We start from the raw sequence: 12,340 nt of genomic DNA, 5'->3' as shown, positions 1-12,340 counted from the left end.
GTACAGAAAGAATTCATCTTCATCTTAACTAAAAACTCTGTTCATAGAGTCATAGTGACCCCTGAGATGGGCACAAATATTCTCTCGCCATTGTCGCCAAACTAACAGCTTCTCAGTGGCTCTGAACAACATTTATAGGTATCAGTTTCTGAAATATGCCACACTGAAAATGGGGAACCAAATTCATTGTATTCATATTCCACTTTAACAATTTTTGTACTTTGACTTTCCAACACAGAAGAATAAAAAGACTTGGGCACTTCAAAAGACACCAGGGTTATTATAGACAACTAAAACTAGTTTCATTACTTGAAATAAACATTAACTGAAATAAAAAAAAATATACAAAAATTTATTTTATTTCAGCCAGTTGCCAACATTTCTCATATTACTGAAATAACTAAAACTAAAACTGAAATAAAAATGAATAAAAACTATTTAGACATTTAAAATGAAAACAGAAAATGAAAACAAATTCAAATCATTAATAAAAACTAATAGTACCTCTTAGTGATACTAAATAAGCAAAGATACCCAAGATGTGAGTCACAACTAAGATAAAATCACAAAACAAATATAGATGCAGACATGTCTCGTTGAGAGACTCAACAACATACACTGACAGGATGATATCAACAGGGAGTGCCTCATCAAAATGTCTTCAAACCATAACCGTTGCCCTCTTCTTTGAGTTTGAAGTTAAAATAGACACTCTACGTGCTGCGGCACCATGCTGCAGTCATTCACGCTGCCCTGCCACCCTCAAGGCTTCCTGTCTTGTCTGCAGACCACATGGAATAAAATCACAGCAATTACTTGCTCTAAATAATGACCCCTGAGACACATTCAGGCAAGGAAGGACGTGGGGAAGGGGAGAGAAGCTGACCTAAGCTGAGCTGAAAAACAACCTGAGCTGAAAACATTGAGCTTTTTCACACTGTACCAAATTGATTACACAAAATGTATTATTATTTGTATTATTTTACATAGATGCTATTTCTAGTGGAGTAGATTCAGTGCCTCAGATTTTGTCATAGTCACTCATTGGTACACTTCTCCATATTAAAATTAGTATTTAGGCTAGATAGAGACTTTTATCATCAGAGACTTCATAATTTTAAAGTCCAGCATATTAGTGAGTCTTTTAGTGAGTCGAAATGGCTATAAAACGTTTCTGTTTGCGTAAAAGGAAGGCAGTTTTTTGTTGTTGTCTAGAAATCAAGGCTGAAATCAAGAAGTCAGACAGCAGTGTTTTTGATTGGAGTGCTTGTTTAGAGAGAGTATAGTCATGATTGAGCTGAAAACCCATGGGATCTAGTGCTACGTGCTGTTTGGCGGTCACTGCATGTGACTTGAACACCCACTAACATACCCGCAGGATGAGGAGATTTGGAGATTGCATTAGAGAACAAATATGCTGCTAGCTTTATATATAGCTAGCTTTATATATATATATATATATATTTTTTTTTTTCTTCCTTTTTTGGTTGGAGAGAGAAATGTATTCAGCAATTGGTCAAAAGTGACAGTAAATAATTTTACATTGTTACAAAGTTTTAATTTAAAATAAACGCTATATTTTTAAACCTTCATCAATGAATTCTAAAAACAAATAAAATCTCCACAGTTGCCCCAAAAAATATTAAGCAGCACCACCATTTCCAACATTAATAAGAATAAGAAATATTTATTAAGCAGCAAATCAGCATATTAGGATGCTCTCTGTAGGATCATGTGACATTGGATTACAATAATGGCTGCTGAAAATTCAGCTTTGCCATTACAGGAATATATTAAATTTTAAAATATATAAAATACAAAACAGTAATTTTAAATTGTAATAATACCTCACAATATTAATGTTTTTTTTCTGTATCTTTAATCAAAAGACTTCCTTTTCACACCAAGGATGATAACTACAGTATAATGATATGATAATAACTAAAGTTTTAATAATCATTTTAATTTTGTGAGAAATTGAGAATAGGGAAGCCCACACCACAACTATAATGATATAATTATCATAATGAAACAATATAATTGGAAATACAAGAATTCATCCTGCTTAAAGAGGATGCTAAATAGTTGTTGTTATAGTAATCTTTATAGTTAATATTCTTGGTGTGAGCAGGCCTTTATGCTATATATATATATAATCTACCCAGTGCCATTTCTGGAGCATAGAGTACACCTCAGTTCTTCATGGTTAGACTGTTGAGAAAATGTTATTTGTTCTCATGTCCCAATAGAGACACCAGATACACCCTACCTCAACTGACCTGTTAGACACATGGCCTATCTCAGACATGTTTTGTATGAGTTGACAAGCTTGTGTGCTGAGGATCAAAGGACAAAGGTGGACTATTGTCTGTACAGGGTCCTTCGGTGCTTTCCCAGCATTAGGGTGAAGAGTAATTGGGGCTCAGAGCACGAAAGGCCCATGCAGTGCACCGTGTTCAAAAGAGTGTTCATTAACAAACTCTAAAAGACACCCCAGAGAGCCTGGGCTGCAGAAATGAGTGACAGACTGTGTTCTACCGGTAGTGATGCTGAGCTGTCAGAGACACATACAACGATGAGACTTGGCAGCATAATCTCCTACAGTAATTCACGTGTTGGTCACGGGCTGTGCAGTGGACCGGCAGTGAGGTGGCAGCCTGATGACAATGGGAATAGAGAACACAGGGGGGACCTTCAAATTTGGCTGACCCACTTTATCATTTACCTAAATGAACCACCATTAGTTGGAAGGTCCTAATGCCAAAAACAGGACTGTTTGTGACTGTGTCCGTCTGGCCCTATTCTTTTGCACTGTGTACTCGTGCTCACGTTGCCTGGCAGCAGATGAAGCTCCACGTGAGAGGTTGGCTACTTGTGGCATTGTGGGATGTGCGGACAGACCTTGATGATAAACCAAACTTCAGTACGTTTCCCCAGTTCAAAATCGTTTTATTATTCAAATCAACATGATGTAGTACGGTGACGCATTGCTGACACATACATATTATTTTTTCCACTCAGTTATGTCGTAATAACAAGATCTTATGTCGTTAAAAAATACATATTTTTCTCGTTAGAAAACAACATATTTTCTCCTAATAAGGACATGTGTTGTACAGTAATGTAGAGTTTGTCACATCTGGTTCAAATTTAGCAGCATAAACACTGCCTGACAAACTCAATTATACTCTAGTGGTTTTGATCAATATTGTTATTCAAATATTTTGAATCCATTCACCAAAATATTTGTTCATTGGTTCATTCAGTGAACCTCTCTGCCAGTAAGTAGCAATAAGAGAGTATCTGAATCAGTGAGTCATTTACTTCAGAAATAGTTTTTTTCCATTCATGATGTTGTGAGATTTATTTTGTAATACGTAAATTGAGTGAATTTGGTTTGCTATTCATGTGTGATGCAATGATGTTATTAATACGTAGCGAAAAATATCAGTGCATGAAAGTGAACAGGAATGATGTGTTCACTCAAAAGATTCATTCACTTAAAAGATTTGTTCAAAACACTAATTTGTTCACAAACAAAACAGCAAATCTATACTAAACTGTAATTCTTTCTGTTTTGTAATTTTCTTTTATTGAGTGGCTCTATGATTGAGTGGCCATAAACAGTTCCAAGGCCAAATTAAAGGTGCACTATGTAACTTTTCCGTCCACTAGATGTTGCCTATTCAAAACAAAGGCGTAGTTTGATGATGCCAAGTTTGAGCGTAGAATCTTGTGGCATGTGGTCTTCACCTCACAGCCGGTGGAAAAGAATCGGGATATGACTCGGGCAGAAATCATGTTCATGGATGCGATTATTAACGTTACTGTAGAATGAAGCAGAGCAGGACTGAGTGTTGTGGGAGCTGAGCAAGGCCGCTGGAGCGATTGTTAATGAGAAGAACGCAACAAACGCCTCGCGAGCAGCGGGACTTTTATTATGCCACAGTCGCCGGCGCCACTTCTGCTTTTCCGGTCATGAGTATGAGGTAACGCAGCTCTGTTTATCATATTAGATACATTTGAGTGTGTTGAAAATTCGGTGGCTGCTATGACACTTGTTGCACATTGTAGTAAGAGTAAAGCATTTCTGCAAAATAAAACCGGAAACCGAGGGTAATGCAGATTTAATGCAATTGACAGGCGACTCCCTCACACATCCCGGTTCCTTGCTTAAAATAGCAATTTTCTCATGATTTAAAAATAGTTGGAAACATTTAAGAATATTGTAAGTACCAACTGAACAAAATGTATAACACTGGCCTAGTGTTTTTTGAATATTTTACTGCAAAAATGTTACATATTGTAGCTTTAAATGAGACTAGGAGAATAAACAAACAAAAAATGGACATTTACAAATTGGACATAATGAAATGAAATTATTTAGGATAACAGGTCTAAAAGAATGTAGGACTGTTTCTTTTGTTAGTCTGATGAAGTTTAATTGACCCCAACTGTGGCTGACAATACCAATTTTCACAGCAATTGCAGTTTCTGTTGTTTGTTGATTTATTTGCACAGAGCAGGGAATGTATCCCTCAAAAAAAACCTTCACGTTCCTGCAGGCAGTATGTTGTCGTGTGAATAGAGTCATTACTTTCACTTGATCAAACTGTTAGGCCCCATTTCCAGGCCACTAGGTTTAGCGATAAAAACGTGACTGAATTAAGGTTCTGCATATTCCTCAGCCCATATGACCAGTTGTTCTGCCATATGCATTCTCTTTTTAATGCCTAATGGTGTCATTTTCAGGTCTATCATTGACACTGGTTTCTTGATTAGGTATTGTCTGTCATTTGTCATCTTCAGGTGGGTTTAATGCAGTTGATGCAGATGGTGGAGTCCCTGCTGCATCTTCTTCTGTCATTTTACACGACTCAAGTGCATCGTGTGGAGGAGCTGCGTTCTCTGCTTGTCGCTCAGCTCACATCAGGTATACAGGCACTGAAGGTTTTGCCCCCTGCACAACAGATACTGGCTCTACCTACCCAGGTACGCACTATCATGAACGACCTACTGGAACTAGGACAGATTCTCATACAGCTGCTCATCAACACCACCCCGCTCTATGACCTGGTGAGAACACATACACAAGCGCAACATTCTAGAACCAGTTCTAATGGACAAATGCTGTTAATAAGACATAAAAAGTAGGCCTTCATGTTTGTGTGATAAAGAACACTCTAGAATCCAGCAATGAAGAAAATGGCAGAATAATTGCTCTATCTGAAAATCATTTTCTTATTATTTTTCTTGGCCAAACACATCTATTTAGAGTTGAAAGGATAAACAAGGATCCGTGCTGGTCCATGAAACAGCCTATGGCTTGGATTATTTTCTCTCTGTGTTACTGTGCCTCTATTCAAATTGATTGTTTGTTTTTTTTTGGCACAGATCGGGTACATAATGTTGCAGGCCATTATACAGCTTAATTCAACTTCTAATTCAACTGTTGTGGTCTAAAAACACTTCTGTTCATTTAAAGACTGAATTTAAATGGGTTTGATGGTCATACAAAATTTTCAATTTGGATTTTGTGGTCTATAAACCATTGGATTTTCTGAGGCTAGCAAAATAGCATTTTAATTTTAAAGACAGAAATACTTTGTTAAATAAATATTTTTAGGGCTGTCCAGGCATCAGAATAATATCTTATTCATTTAATGATTATAAGTAATGTTAATAACTAAAACGTGCTTCTACCTACTACATTTTTCTCCAAAACTATCCGCTATTCGCTAATCTGCCCCTGGAATCATATTTTACATAAAAAAATAAATAAAAAGTTTATTCCTTTTTAAAATATGATTCCAGGGGCAGATTAGCTAATAATAAAGACTTATTGGTAACACTTTACAATGAGGTTCGTTAGTTAACATTAGTTAACTACATTAGTTATCATGAACTAATAATGAACTGCACTTATAAAGCATTTATTAATATTTGTTCATGTTAATTTCAACATTTACTAATGCATCATTCAAATCTTGTTAACATTAGTTAATGCACTGTGAACTAACATGAACAAACCATGAACATCTGTATTTTTATTAACTAACGTTAAAGGGGTGGTAAACCACGATTTCACTATTCTAACTTTAGCTAACGTGTAATGTTGCTGCTTGAGCATAAACAACATCTGCAAAGTTACAACGTTCAAAGTTTAAAGCAAAGGGAGATATTTGCTTTTAAAGAAATCAGTTTCTAAGAACTACAGCAAACGGCCAGCAGGCGACTACACACATTCCTCCAGGGTTGGTGACATCAACAGGCTCAATATTTACATAAACCCCTCCTCCGAGAATATTAAATAAGGGGGGGTGAGGCCATTTTGTATCGGCTGTATTTAGGCTGGAGTGTTGTTGCCGCGATGCCAAGGAAACGCTGTTATTTCAATCCGGATTGCAGGTCTGGGGTACTTGCTCTGTTCAGCCTTCCTTGGGACGGGGGTGCGTTGCAGAGCGTTTAACATACAGCATGTTATATGCACGTGTGTTTGAGTCAGCGGGGAACAGGCGCGCTCGGGGCTTCCTGCAGCACAGGAAAACATCCACCGTCTTCGCGATTTCAATGCCAGATTTGCACAACGTCAGCTGCGTGAAAAAAACACTGCCGGTGCGTGGATGCACGACGCGCGCGCTGCACATTTCACGGAGGACAACACAAACTTCCACAAACTTCGCGAGTTCAATACAGGATATGCACAACGGCTTGTCCTGAAAGCTGGATTTACAAACAGAAGCTGTTTACGGGCCACAACCTGTAAGTCTGATTTATTTTTCATCGATGTGTTTTCCTGTAATAGGTTGTAGCAAGGAAGTAAACAGATGACAACGCTGTTCTGCAAACCAGTCTGTTAAATGCTCATTCATACTTAAGGCCCATTTATACTTCTGCGTCGAGTGTACGCCGTAGTGTACGCCGTAGGCTACGCGCGTAGCCGACGCCGTCGTGAGCATTTATACTTCTGCGCTGTTGTCTGCGTCAATGTGCAATTCCACATGCAGACGCTAGGAGGCAGTGTCCTCGGGCATGTTGGTGTAATCAAGACAACAGCCGAAGAAGAAGCAGCTTGATGTGTAGAATCTGTACATTCATGTCGGAATATCAGCAGCAGTGAGAGAGCGGCTTTTCTTGCAGCTTGAGTTGTTGTATCTAATACAAATTTAGCATCTCTAGTTGATTAGTAAAGTTAAATAAGGCGATCTGGCGCTGGAATGCATTTGTGAAACTATGTGGAGCTCGTGGCCGCTGTTTTCAGCAGCGGTGGCTCAGCAAGCGATTGTTGTTGCGGAGACTTCATTCACGAAATATACCCTAATGTGTCCCTGTTCTTGATATACAATTACTGATTAACATCTTTGGTTTTACTGAGAAAATAAATAAACTATATTCAGCGGATCTATGTATTTATTTACTACCATAAAGAATCGCTGGACTGCAAAATAGTGTGTTATAGCAGACGTAAGGAACTATCATCCAATTTCTGGACACACACACACACACTCCTATCGCAGATTTTTTATTTATTTATTGACCTGAGGGAAGGGTTCTGGCAGACCAATCACAGCGCTTGCGGTCCGCGTAGAATTGACGCGTTGTTACATTTTTGGAGAGGTGCGCGTCAGGCTACGGCGTAGGGTACGGCGTATCCAACGCGTCTATGCGTAGGGTACGCCGTACCCTCTGCGTGCACTCGACGCAGAAGTATAAATTGGCCTTTAACGTTATCCGACGAACACCTAACGTTACAAACACTAACGTTAAAATCTCAACAGCGAACCTGACATTAGTGTAAATGATTCTTTAATTAGAGCTTTTATGTATTGTTTATCTACAGGCATGCTAAACATGGTTCTGTATGTGATTTGGCTAACTTACTAGTTAAAGCCAGTGCTTAGTGTTCGTTTTGGGTTAGTTCTTGCGACAGATATTTGGCTATAATCGTTCTAAAAATACAAAAGTTAAAGTGCCATTCAGTAGCGATCATTATAGATCTGCAGTCTTTACTCTTGAGGACTGAACAGGTTCTGCTCGATCATCTTCACTCAAATGTTCTGGGTCTGATTCGGGCTCATATGGTTTTATTGACGCCGTTGTTTCTAAAGGCATATTTATACTTCTGCGTCGAGTGTACGCCTTAGTGTGCGCCGTAGGCTACGCGCGTAGCCGACTCCGTCGTGAGCATTTATACTTCTGCGCTGTTGTCTGCGTCAATGTGCAATTACACATGCAGACGCTAGGAGGCAGTGTCCTCGGGCATGTTGGTGTAATCAAGAGAACAGCCGAAGAAGAAGCTGCTTGTTGTGTAGCATCTGTACATTCATGTCAGAATATCAGCAGCAGTGAGAGAGCGGCTTTTCTTGCAGCTTGAGATGTTGTATCTAATACAAATTAAGCATCTCTAGTTAATTAGTAAAGTTAAATAAGGCGATCTGGCGCTGGAATGTGTTTGTGAAATCATGCGGAGCTCATGGCCGCTGTTTTCAGCAGCGGTGGCTCGAGCAAACGATTGCTGTTGCGGAGACTTCATTCACGAAATATACCCTAATGTGTCCCTGTTCTTGATATACAATTACTGATTAACATCTTTGGTTTTAATGAGAAAATAGATAAACTATACTCAGCGGATCTATGTATTTATTTACTACCATAAAGAATCGCTGGACTGCAAAATATTGTGTTATAGCAGACGTAAGGAACTATCATCCAATTTCTGGACACACACACACACACTCCTATCGCAGATTTTTTATTTATTTATTGACCTGAGGGAAGGGTTCTGGCAGACCAATCACAGCGCTTGCGGTCCGCGTAGAATTGACGCGTTGTTACATTTTTGGAGAGGTGCGCGTCAGGGTACGGCGTAACCAACGCGTCTATGCGTAGGGTACGCCGTACCCTCTGTGTGCACTCGACGCAGAAGTATAAATTGGCCTTAATACTGACCAAAGCACAGCCTCCGGTAAGGGGCGTGACTTTCCGACAAACGTGCACTAGGCGGTTAGCGAATCACAACACACTGGGCCAGCTAACCAATCAGAGCCCATCGCGTATTTTTGAGGGACTGGCTTCATACAACCCGGAAAGCATCAGACCGTTTTACAAGGAGGGACCAAGCCTGTAGTGCTCCAGTCAGAAATTGAAGCTTTCGCGCCTCGATCGCACCCCGGTGGCTGGTCCAAGTATAGCTCCTAAACCCCGCCTCTCCATGTATTTGAATGGGCGCGAGACACACTAAACAATTTAATTACACTTCAAATAATTGTTTACTAAAGATGGTTTCTGTCATTTTAGGCAGTTTTTATTACAATAATTTCATTTCAAGTGTTCGTTTTTTAAATAAGTTTAGTTTTAGTGAGTTATTTGATGCTATAAAAACGGGGGGTGTGACGTCATGATTGACAGCTGAGATTGACGGCTTCTCTGAGTGAACTTGTCACTGAGGCACTAACAGACTTTTTTCTGGATTTTTGGGAGGAGATTGGAGCTTTAGCTTTAATTTCTACACTTCCATAACTGTTTATTTCACACCAACATAATTAATTGTTCTGCATCTGCGAGAGTGTGGGCGGGCTTTTGATAATTGCGCCTCTACTTCCTGTTCTCTGCTGCGCAACTCCGGTCCCGAGATCGCTACTGCGCAGACTCGGTCCCAAGATGTCAGCGCCGTGAGCGGGCCTATGAAAGCTTCAACTTTGGTCAGCAGAAGTCAATGAAGTCGCGTCGTCCATATTTTTTTACGGTCTATGGGAGGGACAGAGCAGTGTAGAATAAAGGTCAAATATATGAAAAATAAGGCAATTTTTTTTAAAACGAAGCATGAACACATGTTACAGTGCACCCCACAAACACAGTCAAGCCTTCAAAAGAATGTGTTTTACCACCCCTTTAACAAAGATGAACAAATACAGCAACAAATGTATTGCTCATGGTTAGTTCATGTCATTTAATACATTAACTAATGTTAACTAATGAAACCTTACTGTAAGGTGTTACCGACTTATTTTTGTGTAGTTCCTTACACAATACTATGTCAAAACCTTTGCTCTTTGAAACGAGTCACGATAAAGCAGCTCAAAAACTAAGTTAAATGGCATGGGTGTTCAGCAGATGCACTCAAAATGCACTCACCCAAAAATGTCGTTCCAAACCCGCAAGAGCTTTGTTCATCTTCGGTACACAAATTAAGTCTTTTTGATAAAATTCGAGAGCTCTCTGATCCCTACATAGACAGCTAATTAATTACTATTTTCAATGCTCAGAAAGGTAGTAAAAACATCACTAAATTAGTTCATGTGACTCCAGTGGTTCAACCTTAATGTTATGAAGCGACGAGAATACTTTTTGTGCGCAAAAAACAAACAAAAATAAAGACTTTATTCAACGTTTTATTCTCGTCTGTGTCAGTCTCCTACGCAGTTTACGTTAGCCAGCTCCTGCGTCAGCATTACATACATGCGTCGTGGTGCTCAAGTGAACCACATCGGCCAATGGTAAGCTGGCATTCTGGCGTAGCTCTGACATAACTTGGAAGCACTGGATTGTATTTACTACGTCAACAGCGTAGGAGACTGGCACAGACGTGAAGAAATTGTGGAATAAAGTCGTTATTTTTCTTAGTTTTTTTGCACACAAAATGTATTCTTGTTACTTCATAAAATTAAGGTTGAACCAGTGGAGTCACATGGACTATTTTAACAATGTTTTTACCACCTTTCTGGGCCTTGAAAGTGTTAATTACATTGCTGTCTATGGAGGGGTCAGAGAGCTCTCGGATTTCATCAATAATATATTAATTTGTGTTCATTTTTTGGAATGACATGAGGGTGAGTAATTAATGACAGAATTTTCATTTTTGGGTGAACTATCCCTATAACAGTCGGTCAGGTTTAAGTTAGAGTTTAGTGTAGGTAGAATTTAATTTTCAGTGAGAGCTGCTAAAAGTGCCTTTTTCCAATAAGCCTAGGCAAAATAATCAAAAGTATCAGGGTCTTGGGTTACGACTCTTCCTCTCTTTTCTCTCAGATGAAAAAGGTCTCTGATCTCGACGCAGCAAACAACCCAACTCCGGATGAACTCCCTGAAAGTCCCTCCAGCCGTGTCTCTGCAAACAGCCTCTTCCTCAAGGCCATGGATGGTCGTCCTCGACGCCGCAGAAGCATTTATGCCCGTTCCCGTCGTGGGTCCAACAGCGGGCTTCCAACAAGCCCAGCTCCCTCTCCAACTCCTATCCCAGTCCCAGCAAATGGCAGAAAAGGTAGTTTGAAGCTAGATTCCCAGCCCTCGGGCCCTCCACAACTTGACACACTGGCTGTGCCCTCTACCGATATGATCCGCCGCCGTTCCTCGGCCACCGAGGTCCTGCTGGCTCCCATTATACAGCTAGTATCACAAAGCCAACGAGCGTTTGAGTTTCTGAGCTCTGGCCCTTCATCTGAAGATCAGGTCATACCTGTGGTGGAAACCACAGAACATTAGGCTCCACTTTTCTCATACATTAAACCAAAATGCAATCACAGATCATTCGAACACAGTTTGCTGCAGCTCACAGGCTGTTATGGATAGTACAGCAAAAATACCTTTAAAAAACAATCTATAGTGACTCCTCTAGTAGGCCTACAAAAACAAATCTTGCAGGAGACAGTGCAGTTACAAGTTAGCTTTTAAATAAAATCATTAGCCTAGTATTCAGTATGTGCAGATGGTTTAAAAGCTAAATAAAGCATTGTTTTAGCTATGCGTATTACTTAAAATTAAATCAAAACATTATGGATTTGCTCCCTGGTGTTAGGTAGCTTTGAATGCCTGATTCTAGTAGTTAAGATAAAGAAACAACTCAACAGATGAGTTGAAATGACAGAGCATAATTTTTCTATATATTATAATTGTTAGCATGTAACACATTTTGTTTAGACCAAATCGATGTATTTTTATTCCTTAGCTTTTTTAGTACTTATACACCACATGCTCTTTTTAATCTATAGACTGTCACAGTGAAATGACTGATGGTTAGATCAATGGAATGAGTGAAACAGGATGGCACAAGGATTCTTATCAGTTGGAAATGAACCGTTTGAAAATCGATTTGATACACAGCCCAAGGTCTTGCGTATGCTATTGAGAGGATAAAAACCCATGATTCTTCAAGGGTTGTTGTATGTTTTTATCATTAAGGATGTGTTGTTACAAAAGGAGAAACATAAAGTGCACTTGGTGGACGTTTATAGCTAAAATCCTAACAGCCATTAGCCTGTAATGCTTTTTTCCTGTAACAAATGTAATATTGACTCTAAAATGTAATAAAACATTTTCTAAAATGTTATTGATGTTTTGAGTA

The 12,340-nt window shown here is 39.3% G+C and overlaps 1 protein-coding gene across 2 annotated transcripts in view; it reads left to right on the top strand.

Annotated features, from left to right (window-relative positions):
• The window catches only part of plin6 (perilipin 6), a 32,207-nt gene extending 19,883 nt beyond the window's left edge, over window positions 1–12,324 (top strand). For both annotated transcript variants that reach the window (XM_079836943.1, XM_079836942.1), the window contains 2 exons: window positions 4,810–5,076; window positions 11,029–12,324. In XM_079836943.1, coding sequence (XP_079693069.1) covers window positions 4,810–5,076; window positions 11,029–11,481 — 720 coding nt within the window. In that variant the 3' untranslated portion in view covers window positions 11,482–12,324. The remainder of the gene's footprint in view (window positions 1–4,809; window positions 5,077–11,028) is intronic.
• Window positions 12,325–12,340: the final 16 nt, after the last annotated feature.

Source organism: Gobio gobio (assembly GCF_949357685.1).
Source record: "Gobio gobio genome assembly, chromosome: 15".
In the NCBI taxonomy this organism is placed as follows: Eukaryota; Metazoa; Chordata; class Actinopteri; order Cypriniformes; family Gobionidae; genus Gobio; species Gobio gobio.
The sequence above is the reverse complement of the archived record's forward strand: the minus strand, read 5'-3'. Positions and strand labels throughout refer to the sequence as shown.